Raw genomic sequence first — 13,941 nt, 5'->3', positions numbered from 1 at the left:
TCAGGAGCTGCTGAGTAGTAGGTAGTAAAATGTAAGCAGGAAAACCAAAGGGCACACTGTTCTCCTGCCCTGACCCTCATCACTCTGCCATCCAGACCACTCCTGCAGGGCCCCCAAGCCTGGGCACTTTCCTCACGTACCACATGGCACATGGCATAGGGACAGGCTGAACTGAGCTGATGGCCAGGCCTAGCTCTCTCCAGTTAGAAAGGAGCACCTAAGGTTTGATCGACAGCAGAGTACATCTTCTCACCAACAAGTCCTACCTTGGAACTTGTGAGAATTCAAACAAAGGGCTTACGTGAAAGGGAAGGGTATCTCCCTCAGACACACCATCGAGAAGAAAGCAAGACTCTTCCCTCCCACCCATTCCCCAACCCCACTGAAGCATGTCAGGGGAAGAAAAGAGGAATGCTTGAAAAGCTAAATGTCTTGGAAATTACACTGGAAACACTGACCATAATAAACCTCTGCTCAGAACCAACATGTGCCCATGACTTTGAACCCACTTCTGACACCTCCCTTAACTAAGTGATCCTCTCTATAGGATGCTATACCAGTTGGACTCCCAATATGATTAAACAATTTTTTTTAAACATTAGAAAGTCTTTAGAAAAAAGATAACTTTTAGTGGCAGGACTCTTTCCTTAGTCACTTCGTTACCAAGAATCCCTAACTACTTTAAAAGCCCTTTAAAGTTTGCAGGTGCTATTAAGTGTACAACATAATCCCCTTGCCTGAGAGCAAGCCCCTTTTCCTAAATCCTAAACTCCTAAACTTGGTCTTTTCACTCCTAAACTGCCACATCCCCTACCCACTCCTAATCCTCCACCTTCCCAGAGTAACTATGCCACCTTCCCAGAAGTGTCATGTTTCTAAATCTGGATAATCTTCGCTCCTGGTCAACCTTTAAAAAAAAGTAGTTTAAAGTTTAGTTTTCTGAAAAGAGCCATTGGTTTCATTTGTTCAGAGCCTTCCTGAGAAGACTGCACTGAGAATAACATGCCAAATATTCTGTCCACCTTCACAGACTGAACCACATGCTGACAGAATTCCCGTCATTTCTCTCACCTCAAGAGTTACTAAAAGGATCTCTTAGGGCTCATGTACTATAAAAACTAGGCTAGTGCCTCTGACTTGCACAGATTGTGTGTGCAAGTTTTCCACATTTTCCCTTCCCACAGGCTCCCCACAGCCGCGTACTCCTCCCAGGAGGATTTCAGCCTCAGTCACTCTGCCCCGACACACTGAGGCACACAAGAGCCTCACGCACCTGAATTCATATCTACGTGGATTTGCACCTGCCAGCCAAGAATCTTAGAGGTACATAAACTATAAACCTTAGCTTCACCAGAGGACGACAACCATCCAAACACTATTCTCAGTCACTGAAACAATCAAATTGGAATGTATCTGTTGAGCAGAAGAGGGGACTACTCATAGAGTTCCCAGATAAAATACAGGACACCTAGCTAAATTCTGATTCAGGATAAACAATGACTAATCTTTTAGTCTAAGTACATCTCATGCAGTTATTAACTGGGTGTCTAGTGTTTTTATTGGCTAAACCTGGCAACACTGTAGTGGTGACTGTCTTACCAGAAAAGTTATAAGCTGGCTTCTCACTGCCTTTCTGTAAGTTATCATACTCCTAGAAGTAGAGGCGGGGGAGGAGGAGAAGATTGACAAAAGAAACTAGCCAGAATGCGACTCATTCTCACGGGGTATATAGCAGAGCTGTGGGTGGTTTTGCTTCTATTATTAACTCTGAAACTTCCTGTGTAAAGGAAGGATCCATAGCGTGAAAAGCCATCTGCTAATACAAGTTCTCACTAGTAAGTGAATAGAGAGCTCTCGAGAAACAATTGAAAGTGAAGTCGCTCAGTCGTGTCCGACTCTTTGCGACCCCGTGGACTATAGCCTACCAGGCTCCTCTGTCCATGGGATTCTCCAGGCAAGAATAAGGAGTGGGTTGCCATTTCCTTCTCCAATAGGAGTGAACAAATCTACACTATAAATTCCCATCCCTTCATCCAAAATGTCACCAAATCCATTCACTAATGAAGACTGAGAAACAAACAGGGGACTAATTAATAGTCAAAAACATCTGCCTTAGAGGTTAACACTCTGATTATTACAGATCATTTCAACTGATTTATCTTTAAGTTAAGGCCATTCAATATATTTTCAAATCTTGGTTAATATATTTTCTTAGTGTAAAAGTTTTTATTTGGTTAGTTTCTAGCTCTTCTATTTCCCTGCTGAGACTATCTTTTCATTTCTAAGGTCTTTTTCTGATAATTGCAACATTTGGGTCATCTCGGTGTTTTCAACTTTCTTGGTTCTTTGTATATAGAGAAATTTTGGATTGTATCCTGGGTATTTTGAGTATTACATTATGAGACTCTAGGTCCTGGTTTTGAATCCTATAAAAAATGCTGTGTTTTTGTTTTAGGAAGAAATTGATCCATTTAGGATCAATTCTGGTCTGCTTCCTATGGGCTGTTAAAAACAACAGGCCTCAAATAGAGTCACTTATGTTAAGCCCCAAACTAGGACTTAACTACAGTTTCAGCTCTTCCAGGAATGGAATATTAAACCAGTCAATCAGGAATCACCTGATCAGCACTAGCTAGGAAACCTGCCTGAGAGACCCCTATTATCCCCTAAAGAAAAGTAACCTTGCAATAACCAATGCAGTTTTCTGCCTAGGATAACATCCTTGTTCCTGGTCCCTTCTGCCTGTAAACCTTTTCATTCTGTATAGCTCCTCAGAGCTCTTTCTCTTTACTAGATTGCATGCTGCCCAATTCATGAATCACTGAATAAATCCAATTAAGATTTTTTCAATTAAAAAAAAAACTGCCTTCGTCAAAGCTAGATATTGTGGGTTCTGCAAAATAAAGCTCTGATTACGATTAAGTCATTTCTTTTCATGTGGCTCTGGAATTTGGCCTTCTAGCAACCACATTGGGGTGATGGACGGTTGGGCCTGGGGGGCACATTCTTGAGGACTACCTTTCTTGACCAACAAGGCTGAGAACCTTACTTCTGTATTGCTCTCAGCAACCAAGAAGAATTAGCAAAGCTACTCTCAGCAGTGGCTTTGTCAACAGCCACTTTGCCAACAGCCGGGAGTCCAGCCACACAGGTGCTGTTTCTTTTTGTTTTCGTTCTTTTAATTATTAACCACTTCCAAATATCTACCTCCCTCCACCCTCCCAAATATATCTACTTCTTGTATCATGTATTTGTGTTATTCTGAAAGCACAAAGAACACAGCCAAAGCATGATCAACTAATCCCTTGCAAGGAAAAAAAAATCCTTACTTCACTTCTCAGTATGGTCTAGCTTTATGCTATACCCATGTCATTGCGTTTCCTGTACCATGAATGACCAACATACAGGACAGAAAAAAGAATTAAAAAGAGTTTATGACCAGCAGCATTTTGGTAAAGGTAGATGGAGATCAAGGTGAGAAAAAGCTGACAGTCTCCTGATCATTCTAATTGCCTAGGTTTGAATCACTTAAAGGCCCAGTAAATTATAACAAATATCCATGTTAAGTCCAGGCAAAAGGGACTAGCTCTGAAGGGGAACACTGAAATTTTGGGAGCCGATTACTACATAGGCTGTCTATAAAAGGTAAAAAGTTGTATTTCTATGGACTGGCCCTCTGAGTTTTTCACTGACTTCTTTCTTACCAACTTGCCAAAAGGCTAAAGGTGAAAAACATTAAGTGTGGCCAGCCCATGTGGCCCACTGGAATAAAGGCAGCAGTTAGTTTTGTAATGGACAGCTCCTGACATGGAGGGGCGAAGGGAGCCACTTACCTTAAATCTGTCAACAGCCACAGATGCTTCTGAGAGGGACTTTACTGAAAACGGTGTAACTTTCAAAGCAAAAGTCATGGAATTGAAGACAGTTACTACTGTGAAAGCCTGAAAATAGGAAAAGAGGAGAAATTGAGCCTGATGAGGCTCTGTGGCTAAAGTAACACAACATCATCAATTTCCCCTCAGGTTTAAAGAGGGCTACAGCTTGACTGACAAATGTTGGTATGAGTCAGATATATTTCCAATATATTTTTTTAAAGATAGAAATTTTATGAGACCTCCAGTTAAAATTCTCAGTGAATCTAAATCAATTGATGATCTGTATTTCAGAATTAAACCCAAAGCTGAGTTGACTAAAAACAAGTCGTGCACTATCTGTGCACTGGGGCTAAATCTCCATTCTTCCACTTGGATTAACTGCATGAGTGAAAAATCCAAATCTAGCAATAAGAGGACCAGAGCATCTCTACATGTGGTGTTTCTAAAATGTCTCCAAGCTTACAGACCTGTGCTGCTGTTAGATCAAAGCCAAGGGTCATGTGAACAGAAAAGGTCACCACGCTGGCGATCACCATCACAATAGGAGCCACGCCGACAGTGATGCTCTGAAAGTACCCAGCTTTTTCCAACATCCGACGTTCATCCTCTCGGATTTCTAAGGAAAAAAAGCAAGCCAGTTTCTAAAAAGCAAGTCGAAAGAAACTATGGGATACTGCTTATCTGTCACCAAACATTACTTGGTAGGTCTTTGGCCACCATGGGTTTTAAAACGACCCTGTAACATTTATGATGCAAAAAACTAGGTCAATATGACCATCAATTATAATTTGATCATGAAAGCTGGTATGCAAGCCTGAGGTTTGAAATGGATCAAGTCATAGGAAAGAATCTAACAGAAAAATCATTACTTCTCAGTACAATAATCATTTTCTGCCTTAGTCTGATTCTTTTTGCAAATTTCTTATGTTTAAAAGGAATGAACACATTAATCATGTCTGTTATTGGCAGTTTTGTTTGCTTACCTAGTTGTTGATTATTTCTAGCTTAAGTACTTATAGGAAAGACTATACAACAATAATGGAGAATTAAAAAGGAACTAAGATTTACTAGGGTGCCTACTGTATATTGGGGTTAGGAAAGAGGCTTTCACACAAAAAAAGCAGTAAGGATGACTGAAAGAAGATGAATGAGATAAAATACAATTTTTGTAAGCAGAATGATTTTTCTTAAATATCTACAAAACTAACAACCTTATTAACAGAGTAACTATGCCAAAGCCTTTGACTGTGTGGATCACAATAAACTGTGGAAAATTCTGAAAGAGATGGGAATACCAGACCACCTGACCTGCCTCTTGAGAAACCTGTATGCAGGTCAGGAAACAACAGTTAGAACTGGACATGGAACAACCGACTGGTTCCAAATAGGAAAAGGAGTATGTCAAGGCTGTATATTGTCACCCTGCTTATTTAACATATGCAGAGTACATCATGAGACACGCTGGGCTGGAGGAAGCACAAGCTGGAATCAAGATTGCCGGGAGAAATATCAATAAACTCAGATATGCAGATGGCACCACCCTTATGGCAGAAAGTGAAGAAGAACTAAAGAGCCTCTTGATGAAAGTGAAAGAGGAGAGTGAAAAAGTTGGCTTAAAGCTCAACATTCAGAAAACTAAGATCACGGCATCTGGTCCCGTCACTTCATGGCAGATAGATGGGGAAACAGTGGAAACAGTGGCTGACTTTATTTTTCTGGGCTCCAAAATCACTGCAGATGGTGATTGCAGCCATGAAATTAAAAGACGCTTACTCTTTGGAAGGAAAGTTATGACCAACCTAGACAGCATATTAAAAAGCAGAGACATTACTTTGCCAACAAAGGTCCATCTGGTTAAGGCTATGGTTTTTCCAGTGGTCATGTATGGATGTGAGAGTTGGACTATAAAGAGGGCTGAGTGCCGAAGAATTGATGCTTTTGAACTACGGTGTTGGAGAAGACTCTTGAGAGTCCCTTGGACTGCAAGGAGATCCAACCAGTCCATCCTAAAGGAGATCAGTCCTGAGTGTTCATTGGAAGGACTGATGTTGAAGCGGAAACTCCAATACTTTGGCCACCTGATGCGAAGAGCTGATTCACTGGAAAAGACCCTGATACTGGGAAAGATTGAGCACAGGAGGAGAAGGGGACGACAGAGGATGAGATGGTTGGATGGCATCATAAACTCGATGGACATGGGTTTGGGTTGACTCTGGGAGCTGGTGATGGACAGGGAGGCCTGGCGTGCTGCGGTTCATGGGGTCACAAAGAGTTGGACACGACTGAGCGACTGAACTGAACTGAACCATGGAGTACAAAAGACCACATAGTAGGAAGTATGACAATAAAGCAGTGAAGTATTTTCAAAACATTTTCAAACACAAAAGCAATTCTTCTGAGAGGCTACACACTGACCTTAAAAGTACTACCACTGTCCCAAACACTGAGAAATGCATTAAGAGCCAGCTCTCAAGCCATACTTTTAAAGATTTCATTTCATTGCTTTAACATTGATCACATAACTTACCCAAGTCTGTAATGAGCAAGAATGCTCTTTTCAAGCTAATACACACAGGTAAAGATACCAAAGTCAGGAGCTGAAGGATGAGTGGAATCTCAGAAAGAAGATTAGAAAACTGAGAAAATCAGAATTTGAGAGCCAGAAGGGACCATCAGTGGTGACCCTGCCAACAACAGGCTTGGCAGACATCCTGTTAGCATCCAATTGTTACATTCTATTGCCAACAAACTCACTAAAGAAGGGGCCCGATCCATTGCTGGAACTTCTGAGTGGTCACTTCCTTCTGATGACCACTCATAATTAAAGTTTATGGAGTGTCCCTGAAGGTTCACTCAACAAATCAAGCACTTTAAACAGTTTCCTTAATCTGAATGCTGTATTTCTTCTATTCAACCCAAAATTGCACCAGCTTTTTAATTGGAACATATTCAGGTTAGCTCACCATGAGATTATGGTTGACAAACAGGCATTTCTATTATATTTAAATTAAGTTTAACTGTAACTATGTCTTCTCATTTGAACTCTAAAGTGCCTTTAAATATATTTTTTCTTAAATTTCACTTTTTAAGGCCCAAGATTTCAACTTTTGTTAAGATCTTTAGGAATGCCCAGCTAAGGTGTTACTTATTGCTCCACACTTTGTGGCATTTACATACAACATGCTTATGTCTGCACTGAATTTATGGATCAGGGTAGGGTCAGGCACTGAAAACCTTGTGACTCAACACAAATCAATTATTTGAAAAGAAACCAAACTTAAAAACTACTGTGAGTGAGTGGAAGAGTGAGGCCCAGAGTCCAGCTCTCCTGAAGCCCGGCCCAGCTCCTCTCCCAGCGCCACCCCCAGGTTCTTACACCTGCCTACTCGTATTGCACACATTCCCAGGGTAGGGGGGCGGTGGGTAGAAGTGGAGCTCTCAGCAGACACTTGCTATTGTTTTCTGTGACGGCCTCATGTCCAGACCAGAAAATCACAGGCCGAGTGACAGTATAGATAGGGGGCTTTGAAACTGAATCAAAAATTCATAACCAGATGAGTTGTCTTGGGACAAGTCAGGTCTCAGTTTCCTCATTTATGAGGCGAGATCATGAGTGCCAGTCTCTAAGATCCCTATCAACATAACGCTCATAGGATATTTTAAGAACATACGATACTTTGATCCTATGACATTAGAATTCCCAGTAGCTAATGTGCTCAGAAAGCAAAGAAGCCAATATACATATATCAAGTCTTTAAACTCACTTTGTACACTCTGAGAGAATGCTTTGACCCAGGCATACATTTTAATAAATTTAATGTAGGTGAGGACTTCATTCATCTTCTGGACACGGTCATCCGTGATGGTCACACATTTTCTCCTGAAATACGCAGTGATCCGTGATACAAACATCTGAAAGGAAAAGCAATGGTATGCCAAATCAGAGCTTATTCAGAATTAAGAACTGTCTACTCTTTCTGGGAAGTAAACCCACTTAAGATTATTATAAAAGTGAGCATCCTGTAGTTACACTGCCTTTTTAAAAAAACTTAATATTTTTACTGTTTATTTACTTATTTGGCTGCACTGAGTCTTACTTGTGGCATGTGGAATCCTTAGTTGTGGTATGTGGGATCAAGTTCCCGAGCCAGGAATTGAACCTAGGCCCCCTGCACTGGGAGCACAGAGTCTTAGCCACTGGGTCACCAGGGGAGTCCCTGTACTGCGTTTTAATAAAAATGGTCTCTTAAATGTTAATAGTACTTGACTCATCCCTTTGGAAGAAAGTTAAGGCAAATATTTGCTCTCAGAGCAATCACGGCTATCAATGAAACCAAAAGAAAGCAGGAGAGCTATATCAGTTAGCATCAGCTTGAAATGGAGTGACTCAACTATTCCTGTGTTACCTGGGGGCAGAGTTCACCTGCTGACCTTCTCCTCACTCACACTCTCTTTTTAAATCTCAGGTAGGAGCTACTGCCTTTATTCTAATAATGTCTGACTTCCTCTGAAGTAAAAATTCTGCCTGTATGGAGTGTACACTGTTTAACTCTTTCCAGACATTTCCAAACCAGGTACCTGCTTAAAGGAACTTTCCAATCAAAGATGTGATACCTCAGTGGTGTCAACTATATAAAGCCCAAAAGAAGTAATTCATCTGAGGAGAAGCTGCCAAAATACAGTAAAAAGGCTTACTCACCATTGCAGGATAAAAGAGGATAAAAACAGCTGATCCCAGGAAGCCTGTTGGTCCCAGAATAATTACATTATAAACCATGCCCAAGATGGCAATAACAGGTCCTCCAGCCAGCAAGCTGCCAACAGCAGCTGCCTCGAACATCCTCTGTCCGTCGTTTGAGCACAGGTTGATGAGCTACGAGATACAAACAGCAGTGAGTGGACACTGCAAGGACACAGATGCTGGCTCAGCAGGAAGGTAAAGGACAGAGCAGGGACTCAAGGGAAGGTAAAAGCCCAGGCTGCGAGCTCTCTCTCTGCCCTGAAGCCACCACCCCTCACTCACCTCACCCACAGACTTCTCCTTAATGTTCTTCAGCTTAAGGATCTTCTTAAACGCCATGGTTAGGATGGCTCCCCGCAAGCGTACCCCAGTTCGGTAATTCAATGCCCATGTCAGTGCAAGTGACCAAGAACGCACGGTTTCTGTCAGGAGGAGGCCCAGGACTAGCAGCAAGCTGTACTGGAGGTTAGACTCTGTGTCCTGGGTGTACTCCAGGAGGTGTTTCACCACGAAGGCCTACAGGGAGAAACACACACCGCCGTCAGCATCTCCACCGCACCCACACACCACAGCACAGTTTTATGTTAAGTTAGAAAGAGAAGGCATCTTCACTGTACAGTGACAAGTGCCTAAGCAGAGAAAGACCTTCTTGAAGGACCAATTACTACTGACAGCCCACCCTCGGCAATTTATGCAGGGCATTTTGCAGGAGGCAGGTCTAATTTGAAACTTTTCTTCCTTTAGGATACCATCAAAACTGATACTCTTTCTAATGTAACATAAACCTGTCCATGAGCTGAAATTCATTCTCAACACACTGGTCATTAAAAAGTATATAGTTGACCTTATTCCAGTATCTTCACACAATGATACATTTCTTTACATGAAATTAAGACCTTTCTTTTTTTTGGATCGTTTCAAACGTGCTTATTTGATAAAAAGGAACAGTGTACCTACAGTTGGACTGGGGAAGAGTGAGAAGTGCATTTGCAAAACATTCCTGAAAATAAACATCAGCAGTTTAATAGTACAGAAGAGAGCAAATAAAGCAGACTAGCCACAATCCAGAGCCCCTCCCACAGGCCCTCCCCCATGCCCCACTCCCTCCCAAAAACAAAAACATGTTACCTCAGGTAGCACATGTCTAACACCACCTGCAGGGAGGGAAGGCAGCAGCCCCCAGAACCACCGAGTGCCACCTCCAGCTCTGAGGTCCTGCAACGCCGGAGCACACACTCACACAAGGCACATTCAGCAACAGGATTAAATACCAGGAAGTGGGAGGTCATGTACTTTTATTGAAAATGAAAAAAAAAAGTACCATCTTCAAAGAGCATCTCACAGACACTGTACAACAGGAGGAGCATTGCGGTAACATACATGGGAACATACAGAGTTGAGTTATACAGGGCTAGCCAGCCAACAGGTCGTCTGGCCGCGACTGTTGTTTTTTAACTACACACAGTGGAAATACAGCATTGAACCGAGATCTGTTTCCAGAGTCCGGAGGAGCGCATCAAGCTGACAGCACTTAATCGGTTAGGGCTCCTGAAGTTGCAGTGAGTCTGCAATAGAGGAGATTCTCCAGGAATAAAGACCTCGATGCTAAGGAAAGAGAGTTAAAAAACAAAACAAAACTGAAAACTCCCCAAAGGGGACTCTTGCTTAAAATCACTGACGTATTGGGTCACTAGGCTGTGAGGAGTGACCTCTGCTCAGGACGGAATACAAAAATCTAGGCCTCAAGGAAAAACGGGTGGCATCCTTCAGAGTCTTTTCGAGTCCTTACAGCTAAAGTCGATCTTGCCAAAAATGAAACAAAACAAACCACAGCAAAAAGAAAGCCAAACCAATCCCCCTCCCTAAAGGAAGAAAACAAAATTAAGGAGAAACCCATCCACCATCTACCCCAATCCTTATAGCCTTTAAAGGGTACTGACGCTGGAAACCAGCGCTTGACTGACAGACCAAAATGGAGGCCAGACGCAATCGTCCTGAAGCAGCTAATGCTGAATTCCAGAACCCAGACTCTCTCTGGGTGAATCGGTATTTCTTGTTTTTTTTTCTAAGAGGAAACCAGATGTTGACTAGATCCTAAGAGATCCCCACCAATCAGATTTCCATCAAGTCTCAGTAAACAACCTGATCAAGTAAATAGGAGATTTCAGATGCCAAGAACTGTGTATCCCATCTCTCCCCTCCCTTGAATTTTTAGGTTTTATATCCACTGCTTGGGTCACCACTGCACACAGCTGGGTTGCTGGTTTACTAGCAAGAAGGTTGGCTTCTTTTTCCAGTATGCAATCCAAAATGTGGAACTGAGTCACTGAGTGGCAGGGTCAGAACCCCATTTTCCTCACGTGAAGCAACTCAGTAAGATGGCGGTGCGGTAAAGCATTTTCTCACACACCTCGGCACTGACGGAGCCGTCTCCAAAGGAAGGCGTGAAAGGACAGCAGGTTGTAGTTTGGGGTTCCTTCCTTCCCAAACCTTTATTGTGCCGCTTTTCAGCACCAGGCAATAGCATTAGGACCTCCCAGAGGGGAGGAGAAGGGGGAAGGTAAAAGACAAAATGAATGCTTACACTATATAAAACTTTCAAAGGGGAGGGAAAAGAGGAAACAGCAGATTAAAGAACTTTCAACACACACAGCGTTTTTAAAAAACAATTACATTTCAAACCATTTTGTATGGAACAAAGGAAATAAAAAGGTTCTCATGAAAAAACCAACCAAAATTTCATCTTAAAAGCTTACAAATTTATCATTTAAATTTAAACAAACTGGGAGAAAACTCGAGATTGTCAGCATAGCTATCTGGCTGTCCATTCCCAGTGAATAAACATTACCTTACCTGAACTCTTGGCGAGAGATTCTGCCCAGCTTGACTCTCTCATTCTGACCGCAGAATACAGCCATCCTGAAAATTCTAAAGAACAGCTTCTGTCACTGGTTCCACTACAGAGACACTCCCCCCAAATCCAGATCCTGACAGCACCAAGCAAGCTGCAGCTGGAGAGAGGCTGGAAGGGCGGGAAACTTACCTCTCTAGAGGCTTTTCACTGTCCTTTCCCGCAAAGGCCCGTGAGCAGAGTTAGCATTCACCAAGAGATTGCACTGCAGGAGGAAGCCGTCTCTTGCAGATCTACAGGGCGGATGCTAATTCTTTACATACAAATCATAAGTCAGGCCTGGTCTTTTAAAACTGTTTTAATCCAAGAAGGCCACAAATCATCTCTGCAAGTTTAGCAATTTGGCCGCTCATCGGAGGTCAGGATCATACCCTTATAGATTTTGGTTCTCCATTAACACTATGGTGACCCTTAGACGCCATGTGCAGAGTGCTGGTCCACTGGTGTGACTGAAACCCCTCTTGATCATTATTGTCCAGCCCTGGCCAGTCAGCAGTTAAAAAAATGAAACAACACACAGTCACTTGATTGTGTTTCATTAGCTCTGCATATGGCTACCAAGGTTTAGTGAGGCTGGAGGGGAGATTAAAAAAAAAAATATATATATATATATAGGGTATCTGGGGACTCAGTTCTTACATAGATTTCTGTAAGAACAGATGAAGACAGTTTGAAAGTCCTGCCATATTAGAAAATGTGCAAAAAATCTAAAATGGATATTCTTCCAGAGGATTTAAATCCACAGATGGAAGGTATGCTCACTGCTAATAGTAATCTCAAACCCAATTCTTCAATTTCCAATTAAAAAGAAATTTGTTAGAACTGGAGCTCTGAAAAACAGAAGTTTCCACTGCTTACAATCTGAAATCTTTTTTGTCAATGAGAGACTGTGGATGGAACCACTGCTTTCTTGATCATTCCAGGGGAAAAGTCTCCTGAAATAACACAGGCCTTAAGGGGCTCTTCTTAAAGAGAGTGAAGAAAAGGAAAAGCGTGCTGCTGTTTTCCTATTAAAGGAAGGCTCTCAGCTCTCCCTGGCATTGAGGACGCTTTACTAGAGATTAGTAATCCAGTGCACGGTGCCTTAAAAGAAGGTGAAAGAATACGCAGGTGCTCAAGGGAGTGACTGTAAGGCCACCAAGCTGAACAAGCGTAAGTAACTTTTTATCCCAAGTGAAAAATTAAAATCCCAACAATATGGAATTTTGGGGGGGAGGTGGGAGAGCCAATGAAATTCTAGCATTGACCAAACAGAATCAAGGAAGCCTGTATACCGTGCTACCCAGCTGAAAGAATTCTTCGAAAGATCAGAGCAGCCACCAGCCCTGTAGTGAAACAATGACAGAAGCTCTTCTTGGGGGAAGCTGGTCCTATGAAAACGTTTGCCATTTTGGTCAGTGACATGATATTCAGTTACATGGTCCCTCTTACTTAAAAACTTATACCAAAGTGTGTTAGTTTAAGGTCAATTAATAAGAAACCCAATACCAGAAAAGGAGTGTTCTCTGCTTCAGAAAAGAGATCAAAAACTTTTTAAAGGCATCAAACATTAAAAACAAAAACAAATGAACAAACAACAACAAAAAAAGAACATAACAGAAAAACTGCAAATTAGTTTTACCTAATTACCATGCATCTTAGGCCCATACTTACCAAAACCATGAACCTCCAGCTTACCCACACACGGAAAATGCACAGAATAAGGAGTACTACTGCTCCGATGCCTCAAGGCAAATATGTAGAAAATAGATTTAATCAAAGTCTCAAGTGTAAGGGCAGTACAGTGGGTGTAAGAAACAGGTGTCCAGAAAACAGTGTGATGGTCACTCTTCTCCCCTACTCTGCTTCAGCAACACTAGGAAAACCAGGGCTGCCACCCCGACACCTGCCACACAGTTTACACTATAAACCAAAACTGAAAATGGACTTCAGGTTAGACTCTAAAAATCTCAACAGTCCTCCAGCTTCTTGAGGGCTCCTTTGCCAAAGAACTGGCAAACATGTGACAACTCTGCCCCCAGATCTTCGCTGTGTCACCAGCACCAACTCAACAGCCTACACCACACAACGCCACTCACAGCACAGCAAGACACACTGCCCAAACCAGGACTGTTGTTTCATGTCAACACGCAGCACGGCAGCATGGTCCTGTGCAGAAATGGAATCACTCAGCTTCACCCCCACCCCAGGGAAGCAAGCCAGTTCCACTTCTTCTGTGGTAACACGGCCCCCTCATCCTTCCAGTTGTCACAAACCACTATTCACCCAATATCAGTCATTCCCTGGCAACAGACCTGGAGGCATCTCTAAGGTTGCTAACTAGCCCAAAGGTGAGCACAATCCCTGAAACAGAATAAGAATGTTAGAGCTGGCCATGGCCGGGCCCCTGGAGACTGTCAGAAAGGATGGTTAGG

The 13,941-nt window shown here is 42.4% G+C and overlaps 1 protein-coding gene across 7 annotated transcripts in view; it reads right to left on the bottom strand.

Moving 5' to 3' along the window:
- Window positions 1-13,941, bottom strand: part of ABCC5 (ATP binding cassette subfamily C member 5) — an 80,091-nt gene that overhangs the window by 43,728 nt on the left and 22,422 nt on the right. For 3 of the 7 annotated variants that reach the window (XM_043473574.1, XM_043473576.1, XM_043473575.1), the window contains exons 6-10: window positions 8,899-9,132; window positions 8,575-8,748; window positions 7,640-7,787; window positions 4,343-4,491; window positions 3,834-3,941 (exon numbers count right to left, since the gene is read on the bottom strand). In XM_043473574.1, coding sequence (XP_043329509.1) covers window positions 3,834-3,941; window positions 4,343-4,491; window positions 7,640-7,787; window positions 8,575-8,748; window positions 8,899-9,132 — 813 coding nt within the window. Of the gene's footprint in view, window positions 1-3,833; window positions 3,942-4,342; window positions 4,492-7,639; window positions 7,788-8,574; window positions 8,749-8,898; window positions 9,133-9,569; window positions 13,918-13,941 lie in introns of those variants that run through there. The other 4 variants (XM_043473578.1, XM_043473577.1, XM_043473580.1 and 1 more) reach the window with 4 other exon arrangements.

Source organism: Cervus canadensis, chromosome 7, assembly GCF_019320065.1.
Source record: "Cervus canadensis isolate Bull #8, Minnesota chromosome 7, ASM1932006v1, whole genome shotgun sequence".
NCBI lineage: Eukaryota > Metazoa > Chordata > Mammalia > Artiodactyla > Cervidae > Cervus > Cervus canadensis.
The sequence above is the reverse complement of the archived record's forward strand: the minus strand, read 5'-3'. Positions and strand labels throughout refer to the sequence as shown.